The sequence below is a fragment of the Vanessa tameamea genome, chromosome 3, assembly GCF_037043105.1.
Source record: "Vanessa tameamea isolate UH-Manoa-2023 chromosome 3, ilVanTame1 primary haplotype, whole genome shotgun sequence".
NCBI lineage: Eukaryota > Metazoa > Arthropoda > Insecta > Lepidoptera > Nymphalidae > Vanessa > Vanessa tameamea.
The window spans coordinates 13,729,433-13,753,321 of NC_087311.1; the positions used below are offsets into that span (position 1 = coordinate 13,729,433).

A 23,889-nucleotide genomic window follows, 5' to 3' on the forward strand; every position below is an offset into this window, starting at 1 on the left:
TTAAGCAAATTATGAGGTTATATACATGTGTCCAATGAAATTCTGCAGCTTGGTGGAATAATCTCCGTGTCTCACTTTCGAGGAACTTTCGAGGAGGCCTTTTTCATATTTTACTTACTTCACAGCAAATATTATTACGTGTTTACTAATTGTATGTAACGTTACTTATTGCTTTATTCTTCTATAAGCACGTGAACAACCTGTGGGCGCTCCCATTTATTTATAAATAGAATCACATATTTATCGAAAATTCTGTCGGGACAGCTGTCGTTCTATTTCCGAAACGAGGGGATGTTTTTATTGCTGGCTTAAGACTTCGATATATTATGCGGCACCTAATAAATGTACGTAGTACTACAACACGGAACATATTCTCGAGTATATAAACACTTTTGAGTCAATTCGTTCTGTTTTTGTGTTTAGAATAAAGTGAAGATATTGTACATCGTATTACCTGTATGTATACACAGATCGTTCGAGTAAACCATGAATTGCTTAACAGCCCGAAGTGGAAGACGTAAAAAAATAGATGAAGCAAATGCCGCGTCCTATTACCCGCAACAACCACCTTACAATCCAGAGTTCGTCCTTGGAAACGTCGAAAATAAATCAAATTATGTCTCGACTTGGGGCGTCTGTTATTCTGTACAATACACTGTAACGTCTCGCGGAGACGAAGACAATAGTGGCGGACGGGGGCGCCGTTCGTTGTACGAGGGCGTCAACTGGATGCCGGTGAGTACGCAAGTGTGTCTACTTGTGTGCATTGCGGCGCACGCTCTCACTGCGCTTACGCATTTATCGTGCTGTCGTTTGTATAAATGTAGTTCTTGCCTGAAGCGTGATCGATTTTGAATGCTCGTAATCGTAGTTGTAATAAAAAATGTGCTTGTTCAAAGAAAAAATATACATGCTTGTTTTGTCTAATAACAGAAGGATCAAAGTGTAAGGGTGTTGAAACTGCATCAGACGCAAGTACCGAGATCTATTTCCGAGCACGAACGATGGCCGTATTCGTATAGGCGTAGCTCATTTTGTACGAAAACATGCGCGAGCTCGGCCGCGGGGGCTCACTCGTGGCGGCCACCATAGCCGCATTGCACAGCCGATCGGCCGTCGATGTGAAACTTCGTTCAATCACCTCTCGATCGACCATCGAAGAGGACTTAGACGTGTCTCGACCTTCGAGAGAATTGAAGACGGAGGAATTTTGTTTACGCCGGGTATCCGAAGTGAGCGAGCGTCCCTTGTCTACTGCATCGGAAACATCAGAACGTGACTCGGCCTCCGTTAATTCTAGCGAGGAGCCACCCCCACAAGAGAGTACGTAGCTGACGCTCTGTGAGCGAATCACTGACGTAGTATAATTATACTGGAACTTAGCCAAATTTTAAAATAGAGGCAAATCGGTGACTCGTACTTAGAGTTTGTCGCTCAGTGTCGTTTAAAAGGGGCCTCATGTCCGACCAGGAGTATCTAACCGAACCCTTTGATGAGGAACAGGAGCGTGCGGTGGTGGGCTACGTGCACCCCGCCGTGCGCTCCTACATGTACTCACCAATGGGTAGGCATCGCAAGTGCGTTGTTCATGAGGCTCTGTCTTTAAACAATTTCATACAACAATTCTTATTTCGTGACAGGCGGTGACTCGGATAGTCCTGATGAGACGACCGTAAAATGTTCTACTTGGACGGAACGCGCGGGAATCCCGGCGAGAGCAGAGTCTTCGGACTCCGATAGTTCTACCTCAGGAGATGATTCCGATGAACATGAATATGAAACCGGTGGTTGTGACGCTGATTACCGGACTCTGACACCGAACAGAGGATTTGATAACACGACACTTCGTGACAACGATTTTACATGGATGCCGAACGCTGATACAATGCATAATCCAGACGGGCCACCTTTAGCGGGCTCAAATGTTGTGGATTTTTCCGCGGCCAGCTTAGACCGGAGACGGAGAACGCCGGGTGATCGTAGTGACCGTGACAGGAAGACAAGGTCATCGATGACAGCTAAGCCCCCACAACATCCGACAAGTGTACGCGCCTCGCCGCGATCTCGCCGCTCTCCTCGAAATGAAGAAACTCCACCCGATTTTCAGCGGCGATGGAATTCATATGAACATTTTCGTTATCCTGAAGGGGGATGGTGGCCACCACCGATGTGCTGGTGCCACGGACCACCTGTTCCCCCGCCTTGCTGTATGCATGAGCGCACTTGGCCCTCACACCCATCTCTCTCAGTAACCTCGCGTTCGTACAAGGTATGCATAATTGCTATTTGGGCTGGACTCGGAGGGAAAGTGTCTACTTTATTTAATAGTGTACTGTTTAGTGATGTTCAGCTTTTACAATATAACCGTTTTAATACAATTACTGTTTTTAATATATTTTAAATAATTTTCTTCCTATGATTATATAATATATTGTGTATTACTAATACAAATTCTAATTTAAAGTGATCTTTGTGAAATTAATTTTAATTTGTTCTAATCATCGTGTTTGACTCACATGGTGACATTTTTTAATAATAGTAAAATAATAAAAATATTTTTTTAATATATATTTTTTTATCAAATGTTTTATTTAAAGTGCGCGTAACGTAGATAGTTTCTTTACAAACTATCATCGACTTAATAAAACGAGGCCAGTAAATATACATTGTGACGTGTTATCTTTTCAGAATGACGCCGAGGATCGCGTGCGTCGCCTCGAAGCAGATAAGGAGAGCTTACAGCTTCAAGTACAAGTATTATCTGAGCAAGTCGCCGCACAGACCGAGAAGATGGCAGACTTGGAACGATCTCTCCACGACACGAGACAACGACTGGACGATACCGAGCAACGACTACAGAAGGTCAGTATTGTGTCTCATAGTTCAAACACTAAATATAGGCATTTTAATGTGTATGTAACACTTATGAAGCCCTTACAATTCAATTCAAAAGTAAAACCTATTCGTGTCTACAACCTAGATGGCTTCGTGCTCGCCTGTGTATTGTATTGTTGTGTTCCGGTTTTAAGGGTTCCAGTTCCAGAGTAACTACATGCACAAGGGACATAACATCTTAGTTCCCAAAGTTGGTGGCGCATTGACAATGTAAGGAATGGTTAATATTTCTTATAGCGCCATTGTCTACGGGCGGTGGTGTCCACTTAACGTCAGGTGGTGCTCGTCTGCCTACCTATATCATTAAAAAAATAACCTCTACACTAAAAACAAATCTTGAAATTTTACTCTAGATTATTATTAGTAAACAAATGACTAACAGAAACAATCTCGCAAGTTCGAAGTGGACACCTTAAGCATTTGTGCTACACACAAGTATTACTGCTAAGCGTAGACAAAAATATAAATAGTAATTGTATGAAAACTGAATCTAATATTCTTTGAACATAATAAAAAAGGCTTGAGAAATATCATAAAAGTACGATTCGTTCTTTAATGTACGACTCCTTAGAATTCAGAACACATCGTACCAGCGGAGTCGTTATTGAATAAACATGATCGGTAGGGCCGCGTAATTTCTAGCAGTAGGTTTATTTACGTTTTCTCTTAGTTGTTAGTTTATAACGGGCTACAGCTCCCGAGATCCTCGGTTCAAATCCTCGTCGGACTTATTCAAGGGTATTTTTGCTTAAAGACAATATATATCATACAAATTGACTTAACGTAAGCTCTAAATATATTCCTCGTGAAAACCTTGTTTCAGTTCCTTTGACGTTTTAGTAACGTTTAAATTTAGTATATCTATAAATTGTATAAAACAAAGTCGCGTTCTGTTTCTGGTTGTAACCGTTGAGTGGTTTAGAAGAAGAAAGCGGATTTTGATACGGATTTCAACAATAGAAAGAGCGATGAAACGAGGAAGGTTCCTAAATATTTTGTACTAATTGGCTTAACTTTAGCGGTGTTTTATCAAAACTCTGTGCGTAAGCTTACATGCCTAACGAACCTTATTATAATGTATTAGAATTATAGACCTTAAAAATTCTACAGAAATGTCCGTGACAGCATTTAAGGTAGACTAATAATAACTATTTTGATCTTTTACAAATCAGTAAAAAACTATACTTTTTGCGAAGCCATTTTGTCCAATTCATTATTAATCCTCATTCAGATAACTAAAGTAGTTTCTTAAGGCCTTTAGTATAGATTAAAATTGTCTTATACAATACATTTAAATAGTATTTATTCAATCTTTAAAAGATATCATCGTTTACAAATGACGAAATAAATAGTTCGCTGTTCGTCGGACAATTCGTCGGCAATTAAAATTATCCAAATTTGAATCTACATGTAAGCCGTGGTCACAATTAATGCTTAAAAATATATTTGTACTAAATATTTTCTTGTCAATTTTCTCTCTCTTTCTTAATAAACGCTGCCTCATCTACCCTTTTGAATTCCATAAATGATAGACGTGATATTCTATGACGTCACGATGTGATTGATTTTCTATTATAAAACGGTTTGTTTAGAGAAAGTGACGCCTAATTAGCAACGTAATGAAACGTAAATGAGTTCTCAATTGAAATATGTACATTAACATACTTTAACACGTTTTATTCACATTTAGGAAGTTACGTAGGTATTACTTTTATAAACTTAACATTACTATAATCAAAGATCACTTTGCGAATCGATGAGTCTCGTGACGTAAGCATTGATAACGTCATATCGTAGGTGCTGAGAGTTCTTAAAGAATAGTATCTACTTGATGTAAGATTTGATATTTGTTGTTGAAAATGAAATTCTAATCAAAATATTTTAACAAATATGTATAATATTTACATGTAAATATTTATGGTGTACAGATCAATATTATCTGTAAATCATTTAAAAAATCATATGATATTTAGAAGTGTGTTACAGAGTTTTTTCATAATATCTGGTTTCCATCAAGAATTGGATTTATCATTACTGATATTCGGAACAGGCCACGTGTAACTGATGCGTAAAAATGTATAGTGAGTCATACCTCGTCTGGTTGATTAATAAAACGGTGGGCCTGTGTTAGATTTATACAATTTCATCATAGATTTAATAACTAGATAAAGCCGCGGCTTTACCTGCGCAAAATTTAACTAAATTTTATAGGACACATACCTTCATCCCCATTTTACCTCCTCGAAGATTGAAATAAAAAAAAATACATAAGCCTATGTCCTCCCCCGGAAGTCCAACTATCAACATACCAAATTTCATCGAAATCGGTTCAGGATTTAAGCATGAAGAGGCAACAGGGCTATTTTCGCATTTATAGTAGTGGAGATATGAAATCCAATTTTATTTAAAATATAATCACAAACTATAGAGGGAATTTTTATTTCCACAAAATAAATCGTAGATTCTAGTCGTTTTTCTGGAATTAAAAGCAAAATTATAAATATAGGTATACTGTACATCAATAAATATATATAACAATATGTATTTATAGAAACAGAAATATGGTTTATTTATCAAACTCTTTGGTTTCTGATCCCTGAAATATATAAAAGCCCGCGGGGCCAGTGACTTCTCAATCATTTAATCTTTCTAGAAACGAATATAATGCAATATACAATACTTTATTTGTGTATTTAAAAAGTATCGAATAAATTTAAAAGAGTAACCTTTTTAGTGCGAATACAGCATAGGTACTACTACGATACGGTCTTCGGCACGGAATGCGCGGCGATACGGACGAAAATCTTCTATATACATATTATACAATATCTGTGTACTCCGATGTACTTTTACATCGAATTTGTACGTTTTATTAATTACACATACATAGTTTTCAAAAATCATTTTCTAATTCAAGAAGTTAAATTTTCATTACGTCTATGACCTATTTCGTAACACGATTTACGCGCATAGAGACGCGAATGGATGAAAAAAAAACTAAAGCTCCGCCTTTGATACGTCTCGTGTGTAATATTTAAAAACGGACGTAAAAGCTCGCTTGCGAAATATTTTGTAGTATTAAATGTTTATAGTTTTAAATGTGTTTCTCGCGCTCGGAACGCGGACGGTCTGATAAAACAAATAGTTCTAATTATGTATTCCATTTACGTCTTACGTGTACGGCTCCTCGCCTTCTCTAACCAGACGTGGGATTTTATTTCAGATAAGAGTAAATGCAGCTATAAAATGTTTGATTGATAAAGTTTCTCTCTCGGGCCGACGCCTGTTTATGCTCCGTACTGCTTTGAGTCAAAACTTTTTATTCCTGCCCTCCTTACAACGCTTCATGCATGCTTCGTTTATAATAATTTTAACTGTATTTCGGTAATTCATATTTGAAATATACGTAAACTAGTTGTCGCTCGCGGCTTTGCTTTCAGATGCTAGGCATAAAGCGTATACTATGACCTTCCTTGGAGTTCAAGCTTGATTCATAACAAATTTTATCAAATTCGGTTCAGTGTTTTGGCCGTGTAAAAGCAACAGACAGACAGCTGCGTAACTTTCGCTTTTATAATATTAGTATAGATAAGCCGAGATAGCAGTAGCTAGCGGTGACTGGAACACGTGGATCTTAACTAAAGTTTGCGGGTTCAAACCAGAGTTTTCATGAGTACATGTTTATAATGCATCTAGTGCTTGGCTGTGATCGAAAACATGGTGAGGAACGTGTACATCCACTAACCCGAATTGGAGCAGCGTGGTGAAATATACTCGAAACATTCTTCATAAAAAAAAAAAATATTCTCCATAAGTAATAACCCATATATTTACTGGCTATTTAATATTTTATATATATAAATCAAACATGTTTCTAGATCTGAAGATGATGTATGTTCCAATTCTATTCTATAACAAGGTTTGAACAATAAAATGATAGAAGTGTCTCGTTGTGTCAGATCTCAATAGCCAGGCCAGTTATTCTTACTTTATTGGAGTAATCCGTTCATCTGTCGCAGTAGGATGTCCTTTACAATGGATACCTCAATTATTTTTATTTATATACCCAGTGGCTGACCTGTTTTATGTCTGATAACTTTTGCAGTGGAATAATAATACGTATATATCATTGTTAACTAATGTTACATTGGAAATTAATCATCGAGATAAAAGATTATATAGACGATAAAAAGCGGGCAGGTAGTATTCGGTTAACAGACAGGATAAACAATAATTCAATTGTGTTTAAATTGTCAGATAAGAGAGATTTTTTGGCGATTTTATGTCTATATTACGAATCGCCCAATTAATATGGGTATGTAATTGTAGTCCGCTAGGTGATGCTGCGATCGGGAAGTAAATAAAATTCTTATTTCACCTAGACGAAGTCGGGTCGGGTACTACGTTTCTAAATCTTAGTGATACTGTACGTGGGTGTCGCTGGAAAGAGTTTTGCATTTGCTTGTACATGATGTACAGAGGAATGTGGGTCAGGTGTAATTATACGCATTTCTGTGTAATGTGTTTACTTGCGTGTTTCATGTGTATATATATATATATATATATATGTTACGTATTGCATATATAATTAATAAACGACGTGTAATGAGATTTCAGGTAGAGTTATATAGCTAACTCGAACTCGAAACTAACCACAAAACACAATCGTTAGAGTCGAAAATGGCTTCGAGACGTTGACTGTTATAATAATAACTTTAAAAGGATATCGATCGAAATAGCATATCACCGTAAGACGGCTTTAAACGGTTCACGAGTGAGATACAAAGTTAGTTCTTACACGTTGAAAGGCAGATAGAGTGCGGAACGGCATTCATATAAATGAGTATAAAGTGACACTTTCAATTGTTATCATTTGTTTTAATCACCAACAAAGTACACATGTATTAGACATGAAATTGACATGTACAGAGCATGCTTGCACATTTGTGTGGTGTCTCATTTACTGGTGGAACGAGATTTAATTACAATTCAAGTGACAACAACACCTAAAAAGAGTAAATATGAAACTATATAAAAACCAGATTGGCATAAATGCTACATACATAAATGTACGTATGTAAAATTGCAAATTTAATTTGAATTAATTATATGTGACATGAGTGAAAAAAATATTATAGATCAATGAATAAAAATACGCTTCGTGTAAATCTGTATTCGCATTATATTTTGATTTCGCTTTTAATGCTGCACTGTAAGGTTTCGCGCGCTCCATCTGTGTTTTTTATAATCTGACTGTTACAGAATAGCATTATTAAATTATTTAAAGTAACATCCTGTAATTGTCACATTGCTGGGTTGTTGGAATGCTTAAAAATTCTTACGGCACTAATGGGTAGCGGTGACCACTTACCATCAGTTCGTTTGCCAGTCCGCCTAACGATTTAAAAAAATCCCAAAAAAATGGGCGAATTTGGAACTCGCGCGATACTTAGTACTAAAAGTCAAACGGTGTATGTTCTGTTAGACCATATTGGAAATCGTAACTTCGAAGAGAATCGATTTATGTAGACACGCTGCGTTGTTGCCTGCACTATTTAACTGTTAACATTGTATTTTTTGTTTCCATTGGCTGACATAGCTATCAAGAATTACACAATCTGTTGATAGCTTTCTGAATAATTTAAATAAGTTTCAATTACAGACATTGCCAACTATTTAGTTTTTAATTTGACTTCGTGGGCGAGTAGTGTGTACATCGGTTTTCATGGGTACGCCACTCTGAGGTCCCGAGTCCGATTCCCGGCCGAGTCGATGTAGAAAAAGTTCATTAGTTTTCTATGTTATTTTGGGTCTGGGAGTTTGTGGTACCGTCGTTACTTCTGATTTTCCATAACACAAGTGCTTTAGCTACTTACATTGGGATCAGAGTAATGTATGTGATGTCGTCCAATATTTATTATAATTATTATAATGAATCACATTACATTTTTTAATCAACTTACAAGGGACATAACATATTAGCTCCCAAGGTTGGTGGCGCATTGGCGATGTAGGGAATGGTTGATATTTATTGTCTATGCGCGATGGTGACCACTTACCAATGATTACCACTAAAAATATCTAATTTCAGTGATAGTTTTTTAATGATACACAAACATGACATACAACAAACATATCTAGCTTGCAAATAACATTTCTACTTTCGAGTCTGCATATTTTTTAATTCTTAAAAATATCTGTTTTTTTATTATTAAGATATGTCACAATTCAACTTCTCTGTGTTTATACCCAGACTGTGAATATGAATTCTTTATATAAATAAAATAATGTTTGAGGGTTTGAGATTATACAAATAGAGGCAGAAAGCTTTATATTTATATATAAAGGTACATAATTAATTGGTTCTGACTTTGACTAAAATAGTAATTCATTGCGAATGTTATTTCGGTTGCAGGAAATGCTGCAACGTTCGTCGCTAGAGACCCAGAAATTAGAACTGTTGTCGAAGTTAAGCGAAGTTCGGCTGCGGGCCGCCGAGCGAGGCCTCGTGGAGCGATCGCCCCCGCCGGAGACTACGCCTGTCGTGCGGCCAGCTCCACCCAGGGTAAGAAATATTTCAATGTTGTTTTCCATCGAATTATTATCAAGGTGTTCATAATATTAGATTTAAATACTAAGATTCTCACTCAATTGTTTACTCTCATCCAGTTAACTCGGTGTCGCCACAGCGTGTTTTATATTTATAACATTGTTAATAAAGAATTTTGTTTTGTTTTCCGCCGTCGTACGGGGTGCTAAGACTCCAAGTAATCCTGGTATACATACGGTCACTCAAAGGTCGTCATGGTTTAACTCATTTCTAATCTGCAAACAACGCTATAACTAAAATATCCGTAATTTAATAGTACAAGATTCTAATACTCTTTATGATACGTTATTGATAGAATAATACATACATTAAATGTTTTGCTTAGTAACCTAGTTGCTCTGTTAGTTCATTCGATTCAATCACATGTTCAGCGAGAAAGGATAACATCGTCGGGATACCTTTAAAGAGTGCTTCATTCTTATAAGGAATGAGGTCTAAAATTTAAGTTAAAAGAACGACTTTAGCCCAGTCGTGGGCTACTGATGAGCACTATACTATTTTGTTACTGTCTTAAATATACATTTAGTATTAAGGTCGTTAAGTATATAGCAATTATTATTTTTAGAGGTAAGTCACGGAGCAATATAAACACATTTAAAAAAATTAATTACTACATTGAAATCACTTTCACACGTTAGCCGTGCAGAATACACCTTCATCACATAAAACTTCTCCTTATCCCCATACACATAGCGATCAATTTCCCCCGAGAAGCGCTAACTTACGAAATAGGACGTCGCAAGGGACGGTAAAGACAAGCGGGACTCATTAGTCGCACTCTGCGGGGTTTAACGAATGCTTAGTGATCCATATAGACCGGTACAGACGGAACTACATATATCATTTACACGGATAATGCACAGCTTAGATAAGGCTAAATGATAACCGATACTGTTAAACTCCTTGTGTCTACCCTTAATACAACCTGGCAAAAATATATTTCATTATAGTAATTAGAACTATAATATCTTTATATACGACTGCATTCATGAAAAAATTACTATGTATTTCATTTAAAAAAAACTTTAAATGTGTATGTTTTTTTACATATAAAAAATATATTCATATAACATATACTTATCAAATATATTTTTATAGTTGTGTTCAACTTTGAAAGGTCAGTAACCCGGTGTAATTTCAGGCACAAGATATTTGTATGTATAAAATCTCAGGTTCGTGGCGCATTGGTTAAAATTTGGCAATAAAGTTTTAAACTAAAAATATCAAAACTAGTAAATTTCCTTATTGATTAAAAAAATAATAAAACAAAATAATTTTATTTGAATAACATTCGTTTCTTTTCTTTATAAAATTTGCGCGGGAACTAACTAATTATTAACAGCCAAGGCTTCACAGAGAGTTAGATTGTAATTATATTCAATTATTTTGTTTGTAGTTTGTACTACACTTGTTACAATATATAAACATATATATATATATGTGAATTAATTCACATACCTAATAATTAAATAAGTATATTAATATATTTTATGTAATAAATTCGTATAGGGGCCGAAATAAGAATAATGGTATATGAATTAATTTACAAATAATTGATATTTTTCAAATAATAAATTTGGCGTTATTTTATATTTTTACTGAACATCAGCAATCTTCGCTGGACTCCAAGCTTGTCGTCTTCTTGGAAGACGTGGCCCACACTGACACTTTTTTTTTTTAATTTAAAGTAATATATAAATAATCCATAATAAATAATATATGATACACCTGAGCACTATTCTTCTCACTCCTGGGCGAAGCCCCGCTTGGAAACTGGTATATGTCTGTCACCATAAAAAATTTAATATGTGATGTAAAAAATGGAGTATTTTATTACATGTATGAATCTGTGCCATCAACTTTTAACCGGTCGCTATGAACACATATACTGTTTTATACCCATAGCTTAAATCTAAGCGAATGACTCATAATGTTTCGTATGAAACACAGACGTCACATGAATCACGATGAATAAGAATAAATTTTCCTACAGCAAAAAAAAAACAAATATGGTGGAGGGAAGCGTTTCCCAAACTCTTTTTGTCCTGACCTGGTTATTTGTATGCCTACATTTCGTTACCCACTATAAGATTTTATCCTTTCGGTGTAAATGAGACGAAATAAAACACGCTGTCGATATTAAAGTACAAAATGTATTGTTTACACGTTATTAGTTTTAATGTCTGGCGAGCCACCATATGGGCCACCATATGGGCTCACTGGGCTGCGGCGTACACGGGCGCGACCTCGAATGTTGCAGACGCCGCCGGCGAACTACGGGCGGCAGATCGAGCGCAACACGCACGTGTACTCGTCGCTGCCGCGCTCGTCGGCGCTGAGCGCGGAGGCGCGCGTGGCGTTCGGTAAACACAACATGGTGGTGGCGCGCGGACGCGGACACTCGGTGCCGAACCTAGGTCTCTCCGACCCCGGACACGTACGCCTCATTCGTATCGCGATGAGGTCGCTTTTCGCTTTCCCGCCGCTAGTTCGTGTTCCGCTTTGTGTCTCCTACATCGCACTAGCTGCCTGTTTATTGTGTTGACTTTAGCGAAATTTACTCATTTTAAGTTTCAAACTTTGTAATTATGCTTTGACCTTCATTTTCGTAATATAGTCCCTCTGCTGGCGCTCACATTAATGTTAAATGTATGTACGAACGAATTAAAATCATTTTAGTCAAATCGATTTTAATCTGGGATTGCATTTAGTAATTATACCAATAAATCATCTCCTTGTTTACCCCAGAGTCACTAACCAGCATCATATATGTATATATCTGGGTACATACATTAAATGTATTATTATTAATACGTAATGGACTCATGTCATGAAACAAATGATGAGCGCGCGATGATCCGCGCTGAGCTAATGGAGTTCACTTTACCTAATATGTATAGACGCGCTTACGGTGTGAAGTGTTAATTCCATTGGGGTTAGAGCTTTTTTACAATGCCGCAACAATATTACACTTTACTAATAAAAATTAACATTTAAAACCTATTGCAGGATTTCATTAAATTTTATGCTAAAATAACGTCAGAAGGAATAGAAATAAACAAAAATTAGAATTACATAATATCCTATGCGCTGTTTTGTTATGCACTACAAAAATCTCTAGATTATTTATAATACAAAACTATTCCAATTAACTACGTATATGCTATATATATTTATATATTAGCTAAAGGGACTGGAAAGGCAAAAACATTGTTAATTCCCAGGGCTCCTTAATCTCGCGTGCTCTAGGGCCCCGGAGTGGGCTGAAACGGCCTCGAATAATTTAAGGTCCAAGTTGTCTTAATCTGTACTCTTATTGTCATTGGAATAGGAAAAAAGTAAAATAATGTAATTAATTGTGCGTCGCCTCAAATTTTGAACTGACTTTGCAAATGGGGAGGTTCGATTGTTTTCACTTTTTTTTTGACGGTTTTTAATATAATATTAATATTTATAATAATTATTGTCTATATATAATTTAACAAATAATTTTAATAGAATTCCGCTTGTATTGATTAGCTTTTCCAAAATTTTAAAATATAAATGTGTATATTTTTAGTTTTATGATTTATATTTAAAAATATTACGTGCGTCACTCCTGGCATGATACCGCTTAAGCACTTTAGCCTTTTATTAATATGTACCGTAGTTACTGTCAATAATCAAGGTCTGTCGCAAAGAAAATACCAGAATAAAAGTAATCAATAATATACTATGACGAGAGAATCTTCTAATTCTTAATTTAAAATACATTATTTCATGAAATAATATCTCACCACCGTGATGGTGGTATGCGATCGAGATGCTCGTCAACCTTACGCGATTCTGACAGATTAAGATAAAAAGATCACAGGCAGTCGCACTCATCGTCGATTTGCATCCGTCGGCAGCCGAGAAGGAGGACGCCGTCCCGCGCGGCAGCCCGTCGCCGTCCCTGCGCGAGGTGCGCAGCCGCCTGGGCAGCGCCAGCGTGCGCCTGGAGGGCGACGAGCTGGCGCGCTCGGCGCTGCGCGCGTCCGTGCCGCGCCCGCGCGCCGCCGCGCTGCCCTGGTGAGCGCTCGCGCCGGCCTATAAACGCACTAGGCCACTCGAAGCTCGATGGGAACATTTTTAAAAATATAAAATTATGTACATTTTATAGTCATCCTTCGAACATCCCATCGCGGAATTAAGTCAAAATCGCAAATCCCGCCGTACAAACACACGTTTCTCGTTTTACGTTTCCCAGGCAAACGACGGACGTGCGCGAGTGGGACTGCGACACGACGTGCGGCTGGCTGGAGAGCGCGGGGCTCGAGGCCTACGTGCCCGCGGCGCGCGCGTGGCTGGCGGGCGCCGCCCCCGGCGCGCTGCACGCCGCCGCGCCCGCCGCCCTCGAGCGCCACCTCGCGCTGCGCCACCCGCTGCACAAGAAGAAGATCCTGCTGGCGCTCGCCGACCTCGCCGTGAGTATTGGGTACTGCGGGGCGCGAGTGGAGCATCCCTGCACTCGCGGGAGTCCCCCGGTGACGTGGTGCGCGTCGGCAGGGCGGGCACGGCGACCCGCTGCTGGCGGCGGCGGGGCGGCTGGACGCGGCGTGGGCGCTGCGCTGGCTGGAGGACGTGGGCGTGTGCGGGCTGCGCGCCGCGGCCGCCGAGGCGGCGCTGGACGCGCGCGTGCTGCACCGCCTCACGCACGCCGAGCTGCACGCGCACCTGCGCGTGTCGCTGGCGCTGCACGCGCTGTCCGTGCGCCGCGGCATCCAGGTGCTGCGCGAGCACCGCTTCCACCCGGAGACCATGATCCGGCGCGCGGCGGAGGGCGCGGCGGGGCCGGCGGCGGCGCCCGAGGGGGAGGGCGACGGGGAGGGCGCGGGCGAGGCGCAGCTGGCGCGCTGGTCGTCGCACCGCGTCATGCAGTGGCTCAAGGAGATCGACCTGGCGGAGTACGCGCCCAACCTGCGCGGCGCGGGTGAGCCTCGTGCGTCCCCGGTGGGATGCCCCATTGGAGACGTTCGCTTAAACTTTCATCCCATATTTCATGCATGGAATCTTATGGGATGGATATTTAATATTTTAACTTCAAGAATGAGGAATTTCCATAAAAATTATCATCCCCAATTTCACCCTCTTAGGCGATTCATTTTCACATATCATCATTATCCTAAAGCCCAAAAATAAATTACCATATTTTTCGTCATCAATCATCAACCTCTACTTAAGCGATGATGAAAGTTTGCATATTCAAAAAAAGGAAACTTCATCCTGCTTCCATCCTTTTTAAATTTTATTAAGTAGATACATAGTACAAGTGTATATATTATTTCATTTTATAATTATCATCAGGCGTCCATGGTGGGTTAATGTTACTGGAGCCCCGATTTACGGCAGAGCTGCTGGCTGCGTTGCTCAACATCCCCGCGAACAAAACCTTGCTCCGACGACATCTTACACAAAGGTTAATTGTGACCGCATATTATTTAATTATTCTACCCTTTTTTCAACATATAATCTCGTCTGGTTGTGTGGAATTCCTACCCATTAAAACCACTGCGATGGCAGTCCTCGGCACGGATTGGAGAGGCTGCGGGATCGTGACTCGACGGAGCTCTCCTGAGGGGTCGACGGTGATTTCGCCTAGTTTACTTGACACATGTATGGGTGGAAGCAGTTGAGTCCAAGAGGGAGGTATTAGCAGTAGTATTAGCGCTGAAAAGTCACCATTTGTCGTATCACTACGATTTGAGAACATTCCCATTGCTGCCGCAGCTAGTACTTATATACTTGGCGTTGATGTTTCGAATCTCATTCATTTCCGCAGTCACTTGGAAGGAAAAGGCAAAATGGAATCTTTAAGGCTTGGTCTGTTCAGCAAGGCATGACGATACTTCAGGTCGGTCCATCTCCTAAAACTATACAAGACGCAAATTCGGCCTCACATGGAGTACTGCTCTCATCTCTGGGCGAGTGCTCCCCGGTACCAACTTCTTCTATTTGACCGTATTCAAAGCAGAGCGGTTCGATTTGTCGACAATTAAGCTCTTTCCACTTGATCCTTTAACTTTGCATATGTTGGATCACTCTGCATCTTCTACCGCATTTTTCACGGGGAATGTTCCGAGGAACTGTTTGGATTGATCCCGGCTGCTGAATGTCACCTTCGGACATCACGTCAAATTTGAAAGTTCATCTGCACCACCTAGATGTCCGAATATCCACAACAGCGCGATTTTTAAGATATTTTCTGCCTCGCTGAATTGCCATAATAATTAATAACTTGTTTCTAATTATTTTTCTATGGTGCGCTTACTATCGAGATGTAATCTTTGCATTTTCAGGTTTAACGACTTGCTCGGGCGAGATGTTATACAGCAAAAGCGGAACGCGGAACAGACACTGGGATATCAACCACTTACAGCTACTACCAAATATAAGGTACCGTTACCCCAAATCTTATTCACACCAATGAAAAATATTTTTAAGAGACCTCACCGATGGTCTCGGACTTGGACCTCGAATCAGTTAAAACGGGCCTGATTCACATTAAAAACTTTTTAGGACCCCATAAAATGAAGTAGTTATTTGTAAATGATAATCCTTATTTATTCATAGCTCTAATTCTCAGTAGACATTGAAAAACAGATAATCAGTATACGTATGAAAAAATCATAGTGCACTCACGTCATTTCTATTTAAAATTTCAAGTAACTATCAACCACTCATTGTAGGGATTTACCATTTGCTTGGTGGTAGGGCTTTGTGCAAGCCCGCCTGGGTAGGTACCACCCACTCATCATATATTCTATCGATGTAAGGAATGATTAATATTTCTTACAGTGCCATTGTCTATGGGCGATGGTGATCATTACCATAAAGTGGTCCATGTGCTCATCCGCCTACCTATTTTATACTTCAGATATATCGGATAGTAGGCTTGAAATATCTAGCCTAGTTTTGTTTAGTTCGAGGAATCATTGGAACGAAGGTCTCTTACGCGGCTTCTAAGAAATGGGGTGAGAATAGAATGATAGAGCCAAACTTAAACGACTACTCAATTAATAAAAAATACATTTAAAAGGTACCAAAGAAGAGCCAGTTCTCGTTAAAGCGAAAGAAGAGCAAAGACGACCTCGACCTCGGCGACCTCGTGTGCCCTCTGCACGACGACTGCTCAGGTGACCTTATGGCCTCGCCCGTAAGTCGCCCACTAACAATACTAATCGCTACACAGCAGCCTTGTGCAATTCATTGTTTAAACTGTATCTATAACGTCTCCCATGAAGAATATCGCCGCTGCGATCGTGCAGGTGGACTTCATTTGTTCACGCGTAACGTTAACAACCATTGGGTGTATGTCATTTGTTTTTATGAATCAGGAGTCACGTTTTATCTAACATTGAATGCACAAGCAGTAATGTCTATACTAATAGTGGAGATCCGTTTTTGTTGTATGCCTGACTCAAAAAACTACTAAACCCATGTACCAGAAGAGGAGGTGCGCTTAGGCCTCAGTGCATAACGTTATAATATCTGCGACCAACGACAATGGTTCATGAATTTACATCAACTCTACCCGGGCCAAGGAGTTATTCACTTTTTGACATATTATGGAACTAGTGATTGCGGCGACGTCACACTTCGATTTTATTGATTCGATTATTGGCATCGGTTGATATTTATCGATTTTTGTCCTTCAATAAATATTGTCATTTTTCAATATATTTTTTTTTTGGTTTGTTGGCGGTTTCTTTGCTATGTTTTTTTATTATTAAAGAAAAAAAAATACTACATTAATTTTAAATCCAATTTTATGACAATAACATCGTAAAAATAATAATCAACTCGTTTGTAGTATCAATTACTTAATAGAATATATTTAGTATTAAAACAACGTTATGTGCGTAATATTTCATTTATTAAAGTTAAAACATCGAAATTAAAAGGCGATCTGTTGGGAGACTAAGAAAAATTACTTATTTTAATTAAAATAAAGTACATAATATTTTTAACAAAACCTGTGAATATTTGTTATATTGTTCAATTTTCGATGCACAAAAACTACAATGAATACCTAAATATATTCATTAATATTTGAGTAGATCTAAAATATTATCCTATTGTGATTATTTTAGATTAATTTATTTGCAGCGAATACATTCGACGACGTCACTAGCCATAGAGTGTATTATGACATAAGTCTTTTTAATAAAAAAAAAAAAACATTTGCTGTATTACAGATGTCATAAATGGCAGTTTGAATTTTTTTTACACGCTTTTTAAAATTAACTTTTACATAATCTTCAACAGTTACGTTCTAAGGCTACTGTCAAAATTAAATAACTGGTTGGACAGAGTATATCTGTATTCGATCGCCACTCTTAACTCAAACTCGATCGAAGTGCTCCCACGATTTTACTCGTAATGCATAATTAAGGGTCGATGTAATGTATGTATGTTTATTTTTATCACTAGTGTAGGAACCACTTTATAGGGTCGCTGCCCACGGGGTAATAAAACGTTAACGCATAAGTAAACGCGTGTTCGAAGCGACGATTATCGAAACACACAATTTGTTCTCGGAGAGGCACAAAAATCCGTTTGAAAATTACAATATAGGTTTTAATAAAATGATTTAGTAAGATTTTATATTTTTTTATTTATCGCTATATTTATTTCGTTTTTGGTACTATTTCCGTCTCGTAAAGTACAGCGGTAGGCGCGTAGAGACACGCGGGAAAGATGGCGATTCATCACCCCCCGGGCAGCGAGTCCTCGGTCCTACTGTAGCGTGCTCACTTAACCGATCTAACCGGGATATGGTGTGGTCTACTAACTCAGTTTGTTGTGGTGGTTATTAACGACATCCCTGGGTATTGAACATTCCTGCCTTCCTACCGCGCTAACCCCCGCCTGCCCGACAGACGATGAAAGTAAAGTCAGCAACAGCGGGCGTCGCGTCGGCTGTCTGTCCCCCGCGTGACGCGGCGCGCGCCCACTAGTGGGCCACCAGGGCCGCGCCCACCACGCCGCGGCGCCGCGCACGGCAGCTCTGTACCTTGGACCCACTTGTGAGTTGTAGTCTGTTCGCTTCACTCCTATCGTTTTGATATTTTACTTGAACATGTTAAAGTATTTTTGTAATGTTTTCGATGTACGACAGAGGCGGGAGTGATCTCGGAACGCGAGCTTTTTGTGCGAAATCTTTGAATTCAACTTATCGATTATGTTTGAGTAATGTTTTATTTAATTTGGCGTCGCGGACACGACGGGCGCTGCGTTCGTAACGATGTAAACGTATATTATATTTGAGATTTGTATAAAAAGTAGTCGGTGAGCGCCGAGTTATTATTTTTGATTATGTACCAAAAATCATTGTTTCATCATGTGTTCTATTGGATTTTAGGTTTAAGGAGAAATTAATTTAAATTTATTTAATACGACAGTAATTAATGATTACGTTCTGACAAGGTACGTGTCCACCAAAACGGAGTTGGCAAATTTTGTGTCAAAATTTAACACCTAGATATCTCCATCGAGATTTACTTGGTAAATAAATATTTTTATTTCATTCGGCTTTGGCTCGGTTTCGAGGGGGGGAAACCTCAAAATATTTTTGATAGTTTTGTATGATTTCTTTTTAACAAACATCGCTTTAATTAATATTATAATACATTAAAAATAATTAATTATATTTATATAATAATAGTAAATATAATTTCTAACACACACAAAAATTGCCAACTTTTATAAGGCAGCTTAACGATAAATGTAAACTATCACAATATTATAATAATTCGCGATCCAGTTATAATTTCGGACATATTTATTAAGACATTCCAATGAATCTAGATATGAAAATTAAACAATAGTTTACTTTTAATTGTCAAAAGTGTATTCCAACCTCAGGGGAGTAAAGATAAATCAACGGCTTGTATTAAATCATTGGTCGAGGTTTTGAATAACCCGTGATACTCATTCGTGAAAAAATGGCGTTTTGAATGTCTGCGAAGTTATTATTGAAACTTTGAGAGTATAATCAAAGTGGATATAAGCAGTTAAGTGGCATAGTGTTCTATTAAAAGTAAAGATATATTCATCGAGGACTGTTTGAAGTGATATATGGGAGAGCTTTTAGCAAATCCAAGGCTTGTTTACCTTTAGTCCCCTTTCGATTGGAGTACGTTACACATTTCCTCACGGTTTTCATATTTTACTTCCGACTATTTTAAAACGACTGAGAAATGACAATACATACCTGGTATCATTTCTGCTGCTAATGTTTCGAAAGTAAATTATTATAATAAATTCTAAGGATTATATATTAAAGTCTGTTACTGTAGCTCAGTTTAGTATAGTTGAGGAAATACACGTTGAGTTTTCTAAGAGTTTTCATTGTTAGTGTTTAAATGTGTACCTATTTATATATCGCAGTGAATTAGTACATTGTAAAACATCATTTAATAATATTTCCGACTCAGCCCCACATCGCACAATATAGTGTTCAAAGTACAGCATTTACCGAGGGTTCCGTACAAAATGTTTGGACCATAACAATTGTGGAAGGACTTTTAGCTTTTATAATAAATAATCGTATTGAAGTAGAAAAGTTTTAAACTTTACGAAGGTCCAATATTTTATTTTTAAGCAATGTCGAAACTTCACGTTTGATACTTGGCGAGAAAATTGTAAAATGTTTAGTCTTATACCAAATTTTGGATACGATTTACTTAAGACTGTATTATGATCCGTGATCCTGTTCCTACCAAGCTGTGCCAAATCTTATATGAATGTTGTAATGCGCCTCCTCGGGGGCAGTCTGCGCCCTTTTAGAATTAAACCTCTTTCCGGTAGAGGAGCGTACTATCTTTGGTTTCAGTTATGTGTTACAAATATAATGCTCGAAGTATTATTCGATGTTCAATTCCAAAAGGGCGCGGCATATAATTTGACCTTTATAATGGACCCTTGTCTTCCATAGCTTTGTAATTGATAAGAGTGCTAAGTATTAAATGGCGGGAACGTGTCCCCGCCAAAAATCATATAAGCAGCTCGTTTATACAAAAATGTATTAAAATAATTTTTACAATAACTTAAATAAATATAAAATGTAAGAGTTAATAAATACTGAATGAATGAATACATTTGCTGTTTTTCACTCCGCATCTTCGAATAAAGGTTGTGATTTACCGAAATTTGAATCGGCTGTTTTAAGTACTTTTAATCCCTCTGAAAGCAAATACAAACCGATTTAATTACATTACAGGCACACACAACACATTACACTGTTTAAGACTTAAAGCGACCACTAAAAGATTGTAAAATATTATGTACATAAAATTTCTATGCGTATACAAGAGATTCGACCGAGCAAGAGTTGCAATACACTTGACTGCTGGCGTCCTTGGGCACGGACTAACTAGCATTCTTTGACAAAACGCATACACATGCTTGTATTAAGCACGTGTCTCTAGCAGCAGCATGCGAGTGGCTAGCAACTAGTATAATACATACAATTAATACCGAAATAATTCTTACATATGCCAAAAAAGTTTCCACTGTTGCAATTAAAACATGGAGTGAACTAAAAGACGCGTATAAATGATAAAAACGCGTAGAGCTAGTATCTTTTATATATTGGATTATTTCGTCGTAAAATATTTGCCATTTTTTTAACGCGAGCAACAGATATGTGTATCAGGACCTTACCTAAACAGTATCTTATATAAGATAAAGATCATACTGATTACCTTTTCCTCTGCCTTTACGCCTCAGTTCCGCGAGCCTCTCCACTTCAGTCTCTTCTTCAACGTGTTCCCTTTCTTTTCTATAAGATTCTTCTTGAGCTTGCTTTAACAATGATTCTTCTAAAAATGTTAGTTCTGTGAGCAAATAATTTTATGTTATAATATATGTAAATCATGTTTTAGTATATTTGACCGTTATCTCGGTAATTAAACTGAAGAAATTTTAATCTGTGGGACGATTGGGAAAATATTTACAAGTTTCAAAATATGAAATCTATACAGAATAAAAATTTAAGAAACCTTCTGTGTCTTAAATTGTTATTAGATTTACAAGGCTACCTTAAGTGAAACTAAAACAATTAAAAACTGCCTGTACATTTTTAACCGACTTCTAAAAATGGAGGTTATCAGTTCGACATGTATGAATGTAACATTGTTAGAATTGAGTTATGTTTGAGTATGAGAAAGCACGTGTACTTAATTTTGTGAGTATATGTATTTTTGTATATTTGTCCACGAATTTCTCGAAAATTAAAAGTTATATCTAGTTGATCATTATTAATTTAAGTTAGATACACTTCAACTTAGGGAACAATGTAAGTTTCATTAAAATCGGTCCAGTTTTTTCAGGGATATAAGTAAATTACGTAATTAGAAAATATAGAAGTCGGTTTAATTTTTTTATGAATTATAATTATGCATGTTTATTCGAAACACATTTTGAAAAATCTATATAATCAAATTTTAACATCCCTCTTTAAATGTCAGTTTCATATATAATTGACAAAACTTGTTCTATATATTTTAAATATTTAACATTAAAATATAATAAGCTACAATTATAGATATTGATTAATTTAAAAATAAATAAACATCAATTTCCTGGTGCTGAATTGCTTATGGTAGGATAGCTCATTGCTACTCAGCATTCAATGTAAAATTAATTCCTCACTGGTAAGTCTCGGGTCCATAGCTATCCAGGGTCCATGAAAAATCGTGTTGGCAGTGGGCCGCGACTTCGCCTCGGGCTCCATCAGCTGCGTCACCTGCTGCTTGCACTCCGTCGATAGCTGGCTCACCACGCTTGTGCGAAAGCGCCACTTACGCATTACCTTTAGCATTATAGAATTAAAACTTCGCGTTATCGTTGTTTGGAAATAATTATGAAGCCAGTTTGCTCATGGTTCCTTAGTCATAACCTTGGTTTGGAGGAGAGATCAAATTTTTTGTATAACCTTGAAATTGAAGACTTCTAATTCTTACAAAACGAAAGGAAACTTATATAATTGTATGATGAAAAATGTTTACCTGTTTTTCGTACAATTTCTTTACGGACGTCTCGTTAAACGGAAGTGCTTTATTAAGCATAGTGTACAAAATAATACCAATAGACCACATGTCGGCTAGTTTCGGTAAGTATGGAACGCCTTTTAACACTTCAGGAGCTGCGTAGGAAAGGGAACCGCAATATGTTTCGCTTAACAAGTCTCTGTCTCTCTGTCTGACATTACGCGCAAATCCAAAATCGGTTATTTTCACGTTGTAATTGGCCGTAATGAGAACATTTTCACATTTCAAGTCTCTGTGCGCTATGTTCATCGTGTGTATGTAGTTAATCCCGGACAAAATCTGCCGCATCCAGAGCCTGCTCTGGTTTTCCGGCACTGCACCATTCTGTGACAAGAAATCGAGCAAGTCACCGTTTTCGGCAAAACGAAGAAATATGAAGTATTTAGCGCGACGCTGGAAAATGTTAGATACGTGAACAATGTGCGGGTGATTTATACGAATCAGAATGTCTAGCTCTCGCGGTAAAAATTTTGTCAAGTAATCCCTTGGAGCTTGTGCTGTATCTATTACTTTGCAAGCCATCACGCTGTGACGAGTTTCGTCGACCATGTGCGTTGCTTTAAATACCTACAAAAGTTAAAAAAATAACTAGTTACTACATATAAAACTCGGGTCTGATTTTAATCAAATTCAACGCTTAACATACTTTGGCGTAAGATCCTTCTCCTATTATTTTTTCTAATATGAATCCTTTTTCCTGTAATATTAAAATATCTGACTCTGTTGTGCTCAGATCCAATTTCTCCGTGGCGGGACACATTTGTGTTTCTTGTTGTTGTTAAACATAGTTATTTAATTTTTACTTTCGTCGGCATGATGGTTTAAAAATGAAAATGTTTTCCATTGGGACGATGATCTGAAATTTGTTCAAGTAAAGCTACATTTTCGAAAAATATTGTTAATTTTACTAAAGTTTGTCGAATTGGTAATTTTATATTTGACATTGTCATGCCAGAATTTATCTTTCTAATTATAAACAAGTTCCTATATTTCCGATTAAACTTATTACAACTTGTGATCTTCGAATTGATAACAACAGACTCAGGTTTGCCTTTAAGAAAAATGGCAAACTTTAATTGAATCTAAATTTACTGCCTAATTTGATAAAAAAACTGTTTAGACGACTAATCGTTTTTGAATTCGAAGTTGATCAATTCGCGTGAACGCGGTTTAAGGCTATAAATAGCTAAACTAGCTACAATTTATTAGATAATTGTTTATATTGTTTTCCTATTTTTAATCATAAAAAATAAATTATCGATTATGTACAAATACATTAGAATTTGTTTTTCATCTTTTTTTTTTCAAAGA

General features: G+C 37.7%; 2 protein-coding genes across 5 annotated transcripts; one reads left to right on the forward strand and one right to left on the reverse strand.

Moving 5' to 3' along the window:
• The first annotated feature begins 732 nt into the window (after positions 1 to 732).
• LOC113397286 (liprin-beta-1) lies at positions 733 to 20,625 on the forward strand. 4 transcript variants are annotated; one of them, XM_026635574.2, is made up of 12 exons: positions 733 to 1,323; positions 1,641 to 2,269; positions 2,689 to 2,862; positions 9,311 to 9,460; positions 11,766 to 11,922; positions 13,396 to 13,555; positions 13,734 to 13,950; positions 14,033 to 14,456; positions 14,831 to 14,942; positions 15,823 to 15,919; positions 16,563 to 16,679; positions 18,406 to 20,625. In XM_026635574.2, the coding sequence occupies exons 1-12, from the start codon at positions 1,047 to 1,049 to the stop codon at positions 18,481 to 18,483; spliced, it is 2,592 nt and encodes an 863-aa protein (XP_026491359.2). In that variant the 5' UTR covers positions 733 to 1,046; the 3' UTR covers positions 18,484 to 20,625. The 4 variants fall into 4 exon arrangements, with proteins under 4 accessions (XP_026491359.2, XP_026491360.2, XP_026491357.2 ...); XM_026635575.2 differs by having other exon boundaries at positions 16,563 to 16,659; XM_026635572.2 differs by having other exon boundaries at positions 11,766 to 11,868.
• On the reverse strand, positions 20,534 to 23,465 carry LOC113397295 (testis-specific serine/threonine-protein kinase 3-like). The gene is made up of 5 exons (XM_026635588.2): positions 23,225 to 23,465; positions 22,537 to 23,145; positions 22,181 to 22,340; positions 21,232 to 21,363; positions 20,534 to 20,710 (listed from the first exon to the last, which is right to left on the reverse strand). Exons 1-5 carry the CDS (start codon positions 23,336 to 23,338, stop codon positions 20,637 to 20,639), a joined length of 1,089 nt encoding a protein of 362 aa, XP_026491373.1. The 5' UTR covers positions 23,339 to 23,465; the 3' UTR covers positions 20,534 to 20,636.
• Between the last annotated feature and the right edge of the window lie 424 nt (positions 23,466 to 23,889).

Excerpts from the sequence above, each read along its gene's own strand:
- LOC113397286 (XM_026635574.2), top strand. The coding sequence starts at position 1,047 with ATGCGCGAGCTCGGCCGCGGGGGCTCACTCGTGGCGGCCACCATAGCC. Across the intron at positions 2,270-2,688 it reads TAACCTCGCGTTCGTACAAG|AATGACGCCGAGGATCGCGT; the intron begins GTATGCATAATT and ends TTATCTTTTCAG. Across the intron at positions 16,680-18,405 it reads GTGACCTTATGGCCTCGCCC|ACGATGAAAGTAAAGTCAGC; the intron begins GTAAGTCGCCCA and ends CCTGCCCGACAG.
- LOC113397295 (XM_026635588.2), bottom strand. The coding sequence starts at position 23,338 with ATGTGTCCCGCCACGGAGAAATTGGATCTGAGCACAACAGAGTCAGAT. Across the intron at positions 22,341-22,536 it reads AGAAATTGTACGAAAAACAG|GTAATGCGTAAGTGGCGCTT; the intron begins GTAAACATTTTT and ends ATAATGCTAAAG. Across the intron at positions 21,364-22,180 it reads TATGGACCCGAGACTTACCA|AACTAACATTTTTAGAAGAA; the intron begins GTGAGGAATTAA and ends ATTTGCTCACAG.